Source organism: Miniopterus natalensis, chromosome 4, assembly GCF_054644295.1.
Source record: "Miniopterus natalensis isolate mMinNat1 chromosome 4, mMinNat1.hap1, whole genome shotgun sequence".
Taxonomy (NCBI): domain Eukaryota; kingdom Metazoa; phylum Chordata; class Mammalia; order Chiroptera; family Miniopteridae; genus Miniopterus; species Miniopterus natalensis.
The window spans coordinates 54,189,020-54,205,640 of record NC_142084.1 but is presented as its reverse complement, the minus strand read 5'-3'; the positions used below and the strand labels follow the sequence as shown (position 1 = coordinate 54,205,640).

General features: G+C 33.4%; 1 protein-coding gene across 1 annotated transcript in view; it reads left to right on the top strand.

Moving 5' to 3' along the window:
- NEK1 (NIMA related kinase 1) overlaps window positions 1-16,621 on the top strand; it is a 93,252-nt gene that overhangs the window by 34,773 nt on the left and 41,858 nt on the right. Inside the window, 8 exon segments of the mRNA XM_087816547.1 lie at window positions 613-672; window positions 913-972; window positions 1,072-1,119; window positions 1,287-1,361; window positions 5,811-5,971; window positions 6,051-6,154; window positions 6,157-6,181; window positions 12,351-12,453. Of these exon segments, the coding sequence (XP_087672673.1) occupies window positions 613-672; window positions 913-972; window positions 1,072-1,119; window positions 1,287-1,361; window positions 5,811-5,971; window positions 6,051-6,154; window positions 6,157-6,181; window positions 12,351-12,453 (636 nt within the window).

The following is a 16,621-nucleotide window of genomic DNA, read 5'->3' as shown; positions in this document are numbered from 1 at the left end:
TTTTGTGACTGGCTTTTTTTACTTAGCATCATGTTTACAAGGTTGTAGCATGTGTCCATGTTATAGCATGTATCAGTACTTTATTCCTTTTTATTGCCAAATAATGTTCCTTTGTATGGAAGGAATATGTATTTTTGCAAAGCTTCTGGGTAGCATTTCCCACTAGTTTATATTTTATATACATAGAACATATTTTGAAATGTTAACTGTGTGTTTGTAATACTATGAAAAGGAATATCTACAGTTGTATTTTTACACCGTTGTACTTCAGTAATAGTGCCCCCAGAGCTCTCTTGACTATTTTAAAACTGTGGGTTGCTATCTGTTAGTGGTGGCAAAATTATTTTAGTGGGTGAAGAGCAGGGACTTTTTAAAAAGCAAAAAAATGGAAAGTAACAATCTACTAAACATAGTAAATGTATTTTATGAAACTTTTGGAGTGTGTGTGTATCTTTACTGGGTCTGGATATGAAATATATTTCTTACTTTGGGTTACTTTTAGGAAAAGCTTGAAAGCTACTGTTCTTTAAGTATATGGTTGTAGAAAACAAATGCAGATACAAATGTAGATAACAAATCCTTATCTAATTTGTAGTTTTACTTTTTGTCCAGGCCCATCAAACTCCATTGAAGAAAGTGAATCCTGGAGAAGAAAGGAGGAAAATGTTTGAGGTATAAAGACATCTGTCTGCTTATTTTAAAGCTTTGCAAAAATAATTATAAGAAAAGAAACAAAAGCTATAGAAAACCTTCAAACCTTTCCTCCTTATTTCTTTTTACAAAAAAAACCTTTAACTTCTTTCTCTTTTTTCTTTTTTTTTAACCTCCCTGAGCATACCTCTATCATTGGTGGCTAACTTTCCTGATAAAAGTAGAAGCTATTATTGATAAAAATACTCTTTTTTATTTAAGGAAGCAGCAAGAAAGAGAAGGTTGGAATTTATTGATAAAGCAAAGAAACAGAAAGATCAGGTAGTTTTTTTGCTCTTACTTTCCTTCCCTTCCCTTGCCAAGCTGTAGATGATATTAGTTTCAAGGTTTCTAAGAAGTTTGTCATTACAATTGTTACAGATTAGTTTAATGAAGGCTGAACAGATGAAAAGGCAAGAAAAGGAAAGGGTAAGAGGATAATTCATTTTTCTATGGTATATTCCACGCTCTCCTCCCACACACTTTTTTTTAAAAGAAAGAACACCAATTTCCATTTCATTACTAAATGTATTTTATGTATTTTATGTTAAATACTTGAAATGGTGTTTTGTTTGTTTGTTTGTTTCCCCCTAAAGTTGGAGAGAATAAATAGGGCCAGGGAACAAGGATGGAGAAACGTGCTAAGTGCTGGAGGAGGTGGTGAAGTAAAGGTAGGCATTTGATACCAATATAGTTACACTACTGCGGCTCTTTTTCTGGTTTCACCTTGATCTTTAAAATTTATATAATTGGCTCTTTTTTGGTGTACATTTACGCTTTATCTAGAATATTTCAGCATCTATTATGAATTCTTAGTTTATCTGCATTTATTTGATACATAACTTCTATAGATAACTAATATGTGACACTATTAAAATTGCTTTAAAAGTTTAATGTAAAGGCTGTGTATATTATTCCTGCCAGAGGAATCTATTTAAAATCAAATACAATATGTCACATCTTTGCCTTAAATCCTCTGTAGCACCGTGTATCCTCAAAGATTAAATTTTCAGAAGACCCATTTCATCTGGCGCTACCAACCTCTCTAAGCTTATCTCCATCCATTCCCTACCACACACTGTATGCTCTAGTCAGGCCAAACTAAAGACCATACGTGTGGTTTCCTCACTTTGTGTAGTCTACTGAATTTTGCCTTTGTACTTGTGTTTCTCTTCATTTGATAGCACCCTTCCCTACCTCCTCACTCTCACTCCTACTTCCAACCTTAAAAAAAACAACTATGAAGCTAACTCTTATTTGGTTATTAAATAACCAATTACCTAGCTAACAATTTACCCAGACCTGTTCATTCAAACATTTTCTTTGGATAGATCTAGACTGTGTAAACTTACGCAGATTACTTAAGTTTTCTGAACCTTAAATTCTTCATTTAAAAAAAAAATCAAGAACAGTGCCTGGAGCTTGGCTAGCAAGGTCTCATATGTTAATGTCCTGTTCTTTCTTTGTTCTGCCAATCTTTATACTGTATTTCCTCTTTTGCTCTTGTAGCATCCTTTACATATCTGTGTAGACTGGCATCTAAGACGGTCCCCCAAATTCCCGGCCCTGGTGTACACACCTTGTATTTTCCCTCTTCAGTATTGGTGGAACTTGTAAATATGGTGGTATAGCAGCCTCCTTAATTAGGTCTTATTTTATGGCAAACGGTGATAAAAAACCCAAGTTTTTTTATATTACATATGAGTAATTCAGTAAGAGTCACTTTTCTAATTCTATATTAGTATAGACTTATATAATCTTTAATAATACAATTTATTTTAAAATTTTACTTTGTTATTTTTGTACTTTACTATCTACTATGAAGTACAACTTATTACCTCCTGAATGGTAAGGAATGACTTGGACAGAATTTGGCGCTTTCTAAAATAACCTCGTATCTTATCTGATTGGAAAGTAAAAATGTACCAAAGTGTAGGCCCTCAGATATTGTCAAGTAGTTTATATCAAGTCCATGATTAGTGTTGAGAATTTGATTATTTCTTGTCTCCCTTTGTGTATATCTTCTGTGCAGTACAATATCTTTTTTTACTATGATGTCTAAAGCTGTATTTAATCCTAAAGTCCAGTTTTATCAATGAGACAATTTTTCAGTGTTAGATACCATGTACTTAACGGATTTCTGCTTTACTTTATAAAATCTATAATGCTGTCATTGAGCATTAATAAAGCAACTTATTTACCTTAAAAAATTTCTTATTTCCAGTGGGGTTTGCAATATATAACTTCTTAGGCTGTTTGATTTCTGAACAGTTGATAAGGACTTGGAGGCTCAGTGTAATATGAATCTAATTAAGGAAATCCCCAGAATAAAGAAGAAACAAAAATAAATATTAAGGGAAGTATTTGAAAATTATTATTATTATATACCTCTAAATAATAAGACATTATTCACAGTATAAATAGCCAACTGTCTTTGATTATTGAGTATCTGCAAAATCTGGGACACTTTTGCTTTATCCATTTTTTATGTATCTCTTATAAATGTGTTTTTAGAAAAATTATGAAATATTCCACAGATGTAGTGGTGATCATAATATTTAAGTGGAGTATCTATCGTTTGAAAATATATTGGAATACTATTCAGCAGTAAAAAGGAGTAGGCTGTTAATACATGCAACAACATGGAACAATCCAAATATTATACTGAGTAAAAGAAGCCAGACACAAGTGTACAGGTCACATGATTCCATTTATATGAAATTGTAGAAATGGCAACTCTATATGACAGAGCAGAGCAGTAGTTGTTGGACTGAAGAGGTGTGGCTTCAAAGGAACATGAGGGGACTTCCTGGGTTGATGGATGTGCTTTTGATTTTGGTAGTGGCTCCACGAGTATATACATTTGTCAGAATTCATCAGCCTGTTCTTATATTGCTTCAGTATTGTAGTATAGTATTTTCAACATTATTTTCAGTATAGGGACCTTGAGAGATGTTTACATACTTTTGTTAAAGAAAAACATTAAAACACTCAAATTCAAATTAAGATGATGTTAGCACCATACCAAACTCAAAGCTTAAACACTCTCCTAGGAGATGTGACTGCGTTTAACCAGAATTCTGATTCTGATTCTAATTCTGATTCTGATTCTGGCCTTGAGATGTGCGTTTTGGACATGTGTGTGAGGAATACCTGGATGGAGTTTCCTGCCTGATTATCTTACCTATTCCCAGCAACTTTCATCTCTTGCTGTGCAGACATCTTTAATCAGTTTCTATATGTGTCTTGAGATGATATTTAAAAAATTAATCTTATTATATGCAACCTGTTATGTCAAGATGTTAACACAAATTCTATCTCGTTGAGTACACTGGAATTTCTTTTATTTTATTCTAATATTGTTATTATTATTTATATATCTTTATTGATTTCAGAGAGAGGAAAGGAGAGGGAGAGAGATAGAAACATCAATGATGAGTCATTGATCAGCTGCCTCTTGCAAGCCCCCGACTGGAGATGGAGCCCGCAACCCGGGCATGTGCCCTGACTGGGAATCAAACCCCGATCACCTGGATCCTAGGTGGACGCTCAACCGCTGAGCCACGCCTGGCCGGGCTGATTCTAATATTATTTTTGTATCTTTTCTTAGCCAGACTTCTTTCTTAAGATATTACCGTGTGGAAGCCCTTCTTCCATTATTGTCAGTGTTCTGGATTCTGTTCTCATTGCTTCACAAAACAATGGGTTTTTTAAATGCTACCACTTAACCTTAGTCATAGCAGTTTGTCTTGTTTTCAGTGCTTTGACCTCAGCGTGTGAGGTGATTGATTTCCTCATCTCAGTGATATTCTTCCACCAGGACGTCTCTGACGTTATACACTAATATCTTGTTAACTCTTTCCTGTTTTTGTATATCTCTATTTCCTAACTTTGCGTTTTCTGTGTGCTTGAGTTCTTATGTGTCTGAGGTTGCATCTTTGTGTGTTTGCCTTTATCCTTCCTTGTTCCCAGGACAATCCAGAACTCCCTTAAGCGTTTACTTTTTGGTTGAATGCCTTTATTTCTAGGCTTCTTAGCTTGGTGTCAGGGTAACAGGCCTTTTAATTAGTCCTCAACTTTGTTCTCTCTCTTATTCCTGCTTATCATGCATAACTTGACCTACTGAACTTCTTAAAAACTGTTTTTGTATGCTACTCCTACTAGAAAGTTTATAAATGCTTTCTGTTGTTGTTTATTATGTGAACTCAACCACCCAGGTTTAATAGCAGTTAGCTATACCAACCTTTTATGACCAAGCTTACTGCTCTCCATTTGCCTTCCTTCTAATTATATTTGTCTTAATTCCTGCTGCTACTGCCAACACTCAAATATACACATACATTGCTTATTTTTGCTTTAATATCCTGGCTCATTTAATCTCTCTCTATTTTACATTGCTTTCAAGGCTAGGTTTTACAATATATTGTTCCAGTGTTTTTTCTGTAATTTTTTATTTTAAGGAATTTTTACTTCTGACAAATTTTTTTCTGTTGTGTGAATTTGATCAGTACCTACTGCTTTACAGTGTGCCTATGACCATTCATTTGCCACAGGCATGAAATGTTTTTCTAGTTTTGTGCTTAAGGATCGACATGATGTTTTGCTTCTTTTAATTATACCTAGAGTGTGTTTCAGTGGTGTTTATATCTTCATTGCTTGTTGAATTGAAGGATTTTGGGTACGTTAAATACCATACTCAAATGTTTTTGTTAAATATAATTTTAAGTGTTACAAAATCAGCTCTGCTTTACTTATAAGCTATACATATTTAAACTTAAAAGAATGGGATCACATAAAATGTATACTAGAATTTTGTTTCAAAACCTGTTAATTAAGACCAGATTTTTTCATATTTGCATGAATTCAGTGACACTTTATATTTTTGATTGTTACATTAAATTATGCTTTATTGTTAGTAACAAAGTATATTATTTTTTGATTGTTAATGGTTATAATATAGTAGGAAGACATTTTCCTTTTGTCTGTATGTTTATGAATATTTTCAAATTAGATAATTGCTTTTTAAAAGTCAAGCGTTGAAATTTTTTTCTTTTGAGGATAGTACGGGAGTTTAGGCATTATGAGATAAACATGTGAGAGCTCTTTTTTTTAATCCTTAGGCTACCTTTTTTGGCAGTGGAGGGGCTGTGACTCCATCATCTTTTTCTTCTCGAGGACAATATGAACATTATCATGCTATTTTTGATCAAATGCAGCAACAAAGAGAAGGTAATGAAGCTAAATGGAAAGGAGAAATACAAGGCCGAAGGCTTCCAGAAAGGTAGGCTATGTTCTGTAGAAGTTACTTGTGCTTTGCTTCAGAGAAAGTAGGAAAAGTCATTGTGCATATTTATCTATAGAGGAGTATCACCTGGAGTACATCCCAGATTTCCCAGTGGGGTTGCAGTGCATCACTATTTCTCTAATGCTGATACTAATAGACAAACTTTCAAGAGATCGAAGGCATGTCTAAATATGCCAATGAAAACAGGTTGGACTGTGATGATCCATAAGTTCATCCTTATGTGTAATTTTGTCTTATGTCATGTCTAGCTTAGTATCTACACTTTGTGAATGTTTTCTCCATTGATTTCATTGACTGTTTTTTGCCTTCTGGGCACAGTAATTTTCTCAGGTGCAAATTTGGCCTTTGATTAGGACAACATGTAGCTCGTCAATTCAGCCTAATTTTCATAGCTTATTTGTACATTATAGGCTGAATGTTCTATTTAAAGGAATATGTGATAACTTTGAACTAACATATGGTTGTAATAACTTCATCTACTTGCTTTAAATAAATCAGAATATATTTAAATGGAATAACACTTTATGCAGAACTACAAAGCAAGCTTTTTTTATCTTCCTTTCCCTCATCACTTAGAACTCCACTTTTCTCTTTGTTGTTTTGGCTTATTTTCTCTTTACATTCATCTCTCATTTATGGCTGTGATCCCGTTGATCAGATCTTTTCTTCCATTGAATTAATTTTATTTTATTTATTTATTTATTTTTAAATATATCTTTATTGATTTCAGAGAGAGGAAGGGAGAGGGAGAGAGAGAGATAGAAACATCAATGATGAGAGAGTCATTGATCAGCTGCAGCCCGCAACCTGGGCATGTGCCCTGACCAGGAATCGAACCCCGATCGCCTGGATCCTAGGTCAACGCTCAACCGCTGAGCCACGCCGGCTGGGCTCCATTGAATTTTATATAATATCAGTCAATAGTCTTAATTTGCATGGTTCCTTTTTTTCTTAAGTATTCATACATGTTTTCTTAGACATTCTAGTTTCTTGTATAAAACATTTGGATTTTCAGAATATCATTTTGTGAAAATTTAGGTATGTTACCTTTTCCTTGTCATTTTAAGGAGAATACTTTTGAGTATAATAAGAACCTTTATGATTTCGCCCCAATTAGAAAAGATGATTAAAAGGTGCTTGAGCAGAGGTAAATAATTGAGGTGAATATAAATTAACATTATGAATTATATACAGTAGCCTGAAGTGTTAAGCTAGTTGTAGATTCTCCATTTTTGAGAAAGGAAGGCTATAAAGACTCACAGATAAATGTATACTTTTATTTATTTATTTATTTATTTATTTATTTATTTATTTATTTATTTTTAAATATATCTTTATTGATTTCAGAGAGAGGAAAGGAGAGGGAGAGAGAGAGATAGAAACATCAATGATGAGAGAGTCATTGATCGAGCCTGCAACCCCGGGATGTGCCCTGAGCGGGAATCGAACCCCGATTGCCTGGATCCTAGGTCGACGCTCAGCCGCTGAGCCACGCCTGGCTGGGCCATAAATGTATACTTTTAATGAGATGGCAAAGTAAATCTTATATGTGGGTTTTGTCCCCTGGTGTTATTGATCTTTCTAGTATATAATTTGTTTGGCTTTATTTTGTTTTATTTTAGTCAAATCTTCCCAAAATAAGTATACATTTAGTATAAAGAAAAATAGAAAAAACTATGTTGTGCTTCTTTACGCTTTTCATCTTCCAGAATGTTTCTTGATTCTTCACAGTTAACATGGTAAATAAAGGACTGCATTGGGCCATTTGCATCAACTCCTATAACCTTGAAATGTCTGCATATACAGGGGTGGGCAAAAGTAGGTTTACAGTTGTGAGTACACAAAACAGTAAATAAAGCTAATGTAATAATCATAACCTGCATGTCTTTTTCATATGAACAACTGTAAACCTACTTTTGTCCACCCCTGTATTTATACTTGACTTTTAAATATTCTTAAATGGCTGTGAATCTCAGTTACCTCTTCTACTATACCACACCTTCCATCCAGTCTTTTTTTGAGCCTCAGATATGGTTTCAATATTTTAATTTTTCAGTTTTTACATCATTTTTGGTTGTGAGATCATTTATCATTTTATCTGTGTCAACTTTGGTGGACTTAGCTATACTCACACATATAGTACCCATTTTTTTCTGTTGGAAAAAATTGATGCTAGATGTTATTTATGGAACACTTATTATATACCAAGTTATATTCACTCATTGCAGCAACCCTTTGAATTAGATATTATTTTTAAAATCAAGGTGGAGAAATTAGGACTTGTGCATGGTTAGGCAGCTAGTAAGTGTTAGAGCTGGCATTTAAACTAAGTTCATCTAGCTGGAGAGTTCAACTCCTAAAACACTGTTATCAAAGATTTCTTTGCTTCTTGAAAAACAGGCTGAAAAGCTATTGACTTAGTTGGTTATAAAGTTTTAAAATTTTGGTTGCTTTAAAAATTAAACATGATACCAAGTGCTATACGAACTTTCATATATAGTCGATCCTTGAACAACATGGGTTTGAACTGTGCAGGTTCACTTAAACATGGAATTTTTTCAATAAATTTACAATTGGCCCTCTGTATCCCCAGGCTTTGCATCTGTGCATTCAACCAACCTTCAATCAAAAACAGTATTTTCAGCCTGTGATTGGGAATTCACAAGTGAGGAGGGCTGACTATGTGCATTGTTCCATGCCATTTGATATAAGGGACTTCAGCATCCGGGGATTTCAGTATCTGTAGGGAAGGGGGGGAGAGGGGCCTGGAACCCATCTCCCATGGAAACCAAAGGACGACTGTAATTTGTATGTCATTGTCATTCCTGGTCAGTTCTTCTTCCTGATTATAACTGAATCAGCAAAAACGTCTAGTCATCTGAGACTTTCAGATTCTCTTTTTCTCATATTTTGGGTTACCCGTATATGCTTATTTCTTATTTATTGTATTATTTCTCCTCTTTCTTTATCAGTAACTTTGGCCAATTCAACTTTGCTTATATCCATGTCCAGACATACCTCTTCAATTAGCTTTCTTTTTTAAAAGACTTTACTTTTTTTAAGAACAGTTTTAGATTCACAGCAAACTTGACTGAGAGGGTACAGGGGTTTCCCATATATTGTCCCTGTCTGCATTTAACCTTCCGCATTATCACCATCCCCACTAGTGTGGTACGTTTGTTACATCTGATGAACTTACATTCAATTAATATTTTAATATTGGAATCTCAGCCATGTAAGATAGAACTAATGTATTGAGTACCTCTTAACACTTGTGTTTTACAGTGCTTTTACTTTTCCAAGTCTTCTCCTCTTTAATGCTTCATTTAATTTGAGTAAAGCTAACAACAGTTCCACTCAAACAGAGAGACATTACGCCACTTAAACAGGAGGAAGCATAGAGTCATCTCTCTGTATCCTTTTTACATCTCATTAACCCTATACTACCCAATTCTTCTATAAACCATATTGACTCATTTTTCAATTCCCACGTTATTTCTGCTACCTAGATCTCTGTCTATTTTTATGTTGTTTTCACCCTCATAAAACAATTTATTTGTAGTCATCCTTCAAAAATTTAAAATTTTCCGTATCAGTAAAGGATTTGAGCCATGGATACTAATTACCCTACCCAGATCTTGCCCTTATTCATGCATTTGTAATAAGAAACGGAGAGTATATAACTTATTCCCTTTTTTCTCTCATGTCCTGATGATAAAAGGCGTTTATTTTAGAATAATTTTTTAGCCCATTTAGTGTCTCTGTATTTTACTTCCCAAATTTCTTACTATGTATTTGTGGCTTATATAGGGTTTATATTTTCATTCCTTTATTATTAATGTAGGTTAATGTTTTATGGATTTAAAGTGGTATAATTTTGGAATGCAAAAGATACAGTATATTTAATTTGTCTAAAACAGTATGCACATATGAATTCTTAATAATGTTTAATGAAAAGAAAAGCTCTTAAGAATTAAGTTGACTATTTCCTCTTTATCCCCATGAGCCTAGCACAAATATATAGTTTGTACCCATGGTTTAGCACAGTTTTACTTTAGAGAGGAATAAGAATATGAGTATGGGTTCCTTTTTTTTTTTTTGGTCTATATGAAGTAGTAAGCAGAAATGCATGACAGAAATAAAGACAGTTTATAGGTTTTTAAACATTATCAGGAGTCATAGAATAAATTAAATGAATATTTTCTTTATTAATAAGGTGTATATTACTCTGATTGATTTTAGCATGTTGAACCAACCTTGCATCCCTGGACTCTGTTTTACATGTCTTTATAGTTTTAAAGGCAAGCATAATTAACAAATAGTTGATACTCAGTAAGTGTTTAATAAATGAGAGGGAAAAAGAAACAGTGTTAAGCAAAGAACATTATAAGTTTTAAGTTTGTGATTGACAATAGACAGTTATATAAACCTGCTTATTTAAGCCAGTTTAGGAAAAGACTAGTCAGTGAAGCAAAACTTACAAATCACATAAATAAACAGAGCAGGCAGTATTATATAAATCTAAATGATGTAAAAAAATCTATTAATCAAAGCTATAGTGCATGTGACCAGGTTTTTAGCAAAATAATTCTGTGCAGAATAATTCTGTGTCAGTTGGAGGTTCAGACTGATAGACATTAGACATAGTATCTTAGGATGGAAAATCAAACCCATTTTACTTCTGTAAAGGTTAAAGAAGGAAGTAGATTCAGGCAAGACACACAACAGAGAGATCAGAAATTTTATCTAGTTACAGATGGTGGTATAAGCTTCCAGGACTCCCAAAAAGAGCCTTAACAGTAGACCTATAGTTTCAGTAGACATGTCTGCATGTCATACCCTCTGAAATTTTGTCTGCCCTTTTCAGGCCCAGCTTTATATAAATGGGGCTATAGAGGGTGAGGATACAGCCTTTCCTGGATATATGAAGGACATATGTTGCATCCAGACCAGATGTACCTTATTAATCTCAGACCTATACAGTGCATAATATGACCGGTAGAGGATAGCACATGTGCACTATAGAGGCATAAACAAAATTTTCCTTCATTATTATTAATCTACTTAAGCTACCATGACTTGGGTGGAGTGTGTTTCTGAATTTGGTAATGTGGAACTAGATTAAAATTCAACTACCTAGACACATCTGAGAGTCATAATAAAAGGCTCTTAACCAGCTTTAGAGATTATCTAACCCTTGAAAATTCCAGGGGTGGAAATTTCACAAGGATCTCCTTTAAGCACCATGTAAGGTAAATGAACCTTAGAGCATGCTCATTCATAGCTTTGTGGTGGAACAGATTTTAAGTTTAACAGCTTAATTTCACTTCTAAAATATTTTTATGTTTCAGTTAGTAGTTAACAAAACATGTAAAAGAAATGTTTTTGGGGGGCATAAAAATCAGAAGTGTTTAAACCTACTGTAAGACAATAAAGGCATTATTATTGCATGTGTTTTTCAGAGTATAACTTAGTTATGGTTCTAAAAAAAGGCTGTAGGAAGTTTGTGTGCTTTAGTAGTCAAAATCCTAGTAGGAGCCCAGGCAGTAACTTCTTCATCTTTGTCCCTCACCACCAAAATTAACTGGAGTTGATACTATGCTAGGAGTTCTATGATTACTGGGGCTGGGTTGTATTTACTTTTGTGTCTCCTATACTTAGCATGGTAATAGGCACAATATATAGTAGATGTTCAATAAATGTTTGTTATCGATATTTTTATTTGTAGTCTAAACTCATCATGTTTACATCCTTTAGTAATTGTCAGAGAAAGATACAGAAATATAATTGGAAAAGATTAAAGCAAGTAACTGTGTTATTAATTTTTTTCATAACTATTTTACTATTTCATAGTGCAGATATTCAAGGAATTCAGGCATTGCTTTTACTATATTTTTGAAATTTCACACAAACTTTTTATTCATTTTTGAAATTGCTACTATACTGCTTTAATTTTACTTCAATACTGATTAAAGAAAGATCTTAGATATGTTTTATACAGAGTTCTGAAATAAGCTTAACTACTTGGAAGCTATTGAGATTTTTCTATAAGTAAGTACAGTCTGAAATAATTTTATGTGTTTATAAATAGAATAGATTAAATAAATGTAAGAGTAACCTTGTAAAGATTTGGAATAGTAGTATAGATTTTACTTCTATTTACAACATTAAAGAATTTGATTTAGATAGTAGTTACTAATATATACGTAGGTATTTCTTCATTACAGAGGAAGGTTTTATTTTCATATCGGCCTTTCTTCATATTCTGCAACAAAGAATATTTAGAACAATTTTTAACTTTATGGAATATTTAATGTTCAGAATTCTGACTTTGCTGTTTGTCCACGTTAATCAGGCAAAGGGGACAGCTAGCTGTGGAAAGAGCTAAACAAGTAGAAGAGTTCCTACAGCGAAAATGGGAAGCAAGGCAGAATAAAGCTCGAGCTGAAGGACATATGGTATGATTTTTTTCCTTTGAGATTTTTGAACATATTAGTATTCAAAGTGAAGGTCTGGAATAAGGTAGGTATAAATGAAAAGAACTGTAATCTTTTACAAATGTTTCCTCTAAACATTTGCCGAGTGTAAAGTTGTGCTATATCTTAACTTGTTTAACCCCTCTTCTGATATATCTTTTATACCAAGGGTAAAATTCTGGTGTTGGTTTGATTAACTGGGAGTAAATTCATGGCTGTATCATTCCTGTAAAAACAGTTGAAGTAAAAAAAAAAAAGCTGAAGTAGGTATAGCAGCCCAGATATTTATATTTAATAAATTAGTTCTTACATTATTGCTCATTTTATTTCCCTATATCCTCCTGGTTTTAAATACTTTTAAGTAGCAGAGAATGTAAAGAAAAATGGGAAGTAAACATTTGGATAAATATGTGTAATTACACATTTACTCAAAAGCAAATTAGAAACAAAAATATATTAAAAGTTTTGGCTGATAGAGGTGCACACTGATGATTGTTTCAGCCCACACCCATGAAGCATCATGCTCACATAGGAAATAGGTCAATTATATGGTAACATATTTCGATTAAACATATTTACTGTAAATTCCTAAGTGGTATCTTTGTGAGTTTATGCAATTATTCTAATTTAGGAGATTTTTTCTTTGAAATCTGTCATAGAAAGAGAGCTATATTTTTTAACAGTTTCCCTTTTAACAAACAGTAGTTTATATTTCTCTAATATCTGGAATTAATCTGTATTTGTATGCTTCCTATAGATAGTAGAAGAAATCCTCCAGCATTTTTCCTTGCCCCGTACCTCTCATGTTAATAGCATCTGAGATTTTAGTTACAGATTTTAATTTAAAATATTTTAAAACAATTACTAGAATTATCAAGATTTACAGATACTTTTTCCTCAGCATTGTTCCTTACATCCTGCTAGTCTCCCCTCAATTTACTTTTCTTCATGCTGGAGAATATCTTCTGGTAATCCTTTTAGAGAGAAACTTTCCAAGATTTGTTGGGAAATGTCCTTATTTTGTCTTTACTATTAAATGATAATTTGTTGTAGTGGTCTGCTGGTGAAGTTGCTCAGCATTTGTGTGTCTCAAAAAAAGTATTTTGCTGCCTTTTTTGAAAAAGATTTTTGTTGGATATAGTATTACAGGTTGAAAGTTTTTCTTCTTTCAGTACTTTAAAGATGTCTCTCTACTTCTCATCTGGCATGTCTGTTTCCGACAAGAAGTCTGCTGTCATTCTTATCTTTTTCTCTAGATGTAATGTGTTTTTCTCTGATGGCTTTTAACATTCTCTCTTTATCACTGGAAGGGACTTGATTATTCTGTATCTTGGTGTACTCTTCATGGTTATTTTGTTGGGGTTCATTGAGCTTCTTGGATCTATGGGTTTATAATTTTTATCATATTCAGGAAAATTTGAGTTATTATTTCTTCAAAAAAATGCTTTCTGTTCTCTCTCTTTTTCCTTCTGGGATGCTCAGTACCCATATATTAGACCATGTGATACTCTCAACAGCTGACTATCTTCTATTCAATTGTTTTTACTCTTTTTTCTGTTTCATTTTGAATAGCTTCTATTACTATGTCTTGTAGTGCATTAATTTTTCTTCCACTTTGTGTAATCTGCTGTGAATCCCATCCAGATATTGTATATATTTTATTTCAGATATTGAATATTTTATCTCCTAAAGTGTATTTAGTTAATTTTTATACTTTTCATATCTCTCTTTATAATACTTATGCTTTTCTCTACCTTCTTGAACATATGGAATATAATTATGATAGCTGTTTTAATGATATTGTGTCCTAATCCTGTTTTCTTTATCATTTCTGAGTCTATACCTGGTAATCTGTGATTGGATACCAAGCATTGTGTATTTTATCTTTTCTTAAAAATATATTGGGCTTTTATCCTGGGATGCAGTTAAGGTACATGGAAATTGTTTGAGCCTTACAAGGCTTCCTTCTAAGCTTTGCCAGGCAGGTCCAGAACAGCCTTAGTCTAGAGTTAATTTGGCCCATTGCTGAGGCAGTACTCTTGAGTATTCAGTGCCCTATGATTTGGAGGTCTTTCCATTCTGGTGTTGGAAGAATGAAATATTCCCAGCCCTAAGTGAGCCTGGGATATTGTTGACATTATTCTAATTGTCACTCAGGAAGGAACTCAGAGGGAACTGCCTACAAATCTCCAGTAGTCTCTGTGCAGCTCTGTTCTTTGGTACTCCATCCTGCAAATTTTAGTGATCTTCAACTTCTCAAGTTCTGATTGCTGTTTCCTTAACTCAGGGAAACTGCTAAGCTCTGATTGGGGACCTGTGCTGCAGCCTAGAAAATATATAGTCATTTAACCACTGCCACAATCATTGTATAGCACTATTCCATTATCTCTTAAAAGTTTCCTCATCTCACCACAAGAAAAAAAAATTGTTACTATATGAGATGATGGATATTAACTAAACTTACTGTGGTAATAATTTCTCAATATGTAGATATACCCCAAATCACGATGTACACATTAAACTAATGCAGTGTTATATGTCAATTATATCGTAATTAAATTGGGGGGAGGATTTCCTTGTTCCCCTTTACAATCAGTCTATCACCAGCCATAGGCAAACACTGATCTGTTTCCTGTACTATAGTTTTGTCTTTTCTGGAATTTTATGTGGCAGTAGTCTGTTCTTTTTTAATTCTTGAGTCATGTTTTATTGTATGGCTATGCCACAATTTTTTTTATTTATACCTCAGTTGGACATCTGTGTGGTTTCCAAAAGAGATGCCTTTAAATTTGTTGGAGTAATGAAGATTAAATTCACTCACTTATATGAATAAGTATAATTGACTAGCCTGTCCTCCCCGGGGAGCCCTTATTACTGAGTTGGTATATCTCTCATTATTTCTGACTTAGCTATTGACTATTTTTACACTCAAGCTTCTAAATATTGTTGGAGAAAATTAAACCTCTGACGATTAATGTCAGATCACTTTATGATTTCTGATTTCTGCCAAGCTGTCAGTCCTACTCAACAGTCCTTTTATAACCTCATGGTCAACAGCCTCTTCCATTGCCCACAGTGGGAATTTTCCTCAATGATTTTGTCTTCACCCCTCTTTATGAAGATAATCATTACAGAGAAAACTGAGCTTAAGAGTCTCACATTTCTTCAGATATTCTGCCTCCATACTTATAAATTTATCCATTATGGTACACAATCTTTCTTTGTTTTCTCCGGTCTCAGAAAAGACTACAACTTCCTCTGTTCAAAAATAATCTTTCCTATTTCATCCAATTTGATGGTTATAGCACTGACAGTTGTTAATATATTATCATTTTTTGCGTGCTTATTGCGTGTCAGGTGTAGCTCTAACTTTTTTACTTTTAATCTACGTATAATGATTGATTGAGGTAAATTTTTGTAGTTAATCTATGTAGGTTTGTGTGGATTTTTTATTCCTTTCTAATAATTCCTGCCTTTTAAAAATTTTTTATATGTTTTTATTGATTTTAGAGAGGGAGAGAGAGACACAGAGAGAGAGAGAAAGAAAAACATCAATGTGAGAGAAAAACATCGATTGGCTGCCTCCTGCACACTCCGTACTGGGGATTGAGCCCATAACCTGGGCATGTGCCCCAACTGGTAATCAAACTGGCAACTTTTTGGTGCATGGGACGACTCTCAACAAACTGAGCCACATCAACCAGGGCAATTCCTGCCTTTTAACTGGTGTGTTTAATGTAGTTATATCATGTTACTACATTTAATGACGTTAAATATAATTAATGATTTGTTTAGATTTAGGTATAACATTTTATTGTTTGTTTTCTGTTCCCTCAGTTTTTGTTTCACTTTCTAATTTCTTGCTGACTTTAGACATTTTGAACACTTTTTGTTATTTAAGTTGCTTTAATCTGTTGTGATTTTGGCTATACCATTCTTTTATATGTCTTTTTAGTGGTTGATAACAGGATTAAAAACACTTTACTTTTCACAATAAACAGTAATTTACTTCAATTAGAATGTAGAAATCTTTCCACTGTATAGGTCTCTTTACTCTCTTTCCTTTATATCCTTTATGCTATAGTTGTCTTATATATTACATTTACATACAGTTTAAATCCCCATCAGGCAGTGTTATAATTTTTGCTTA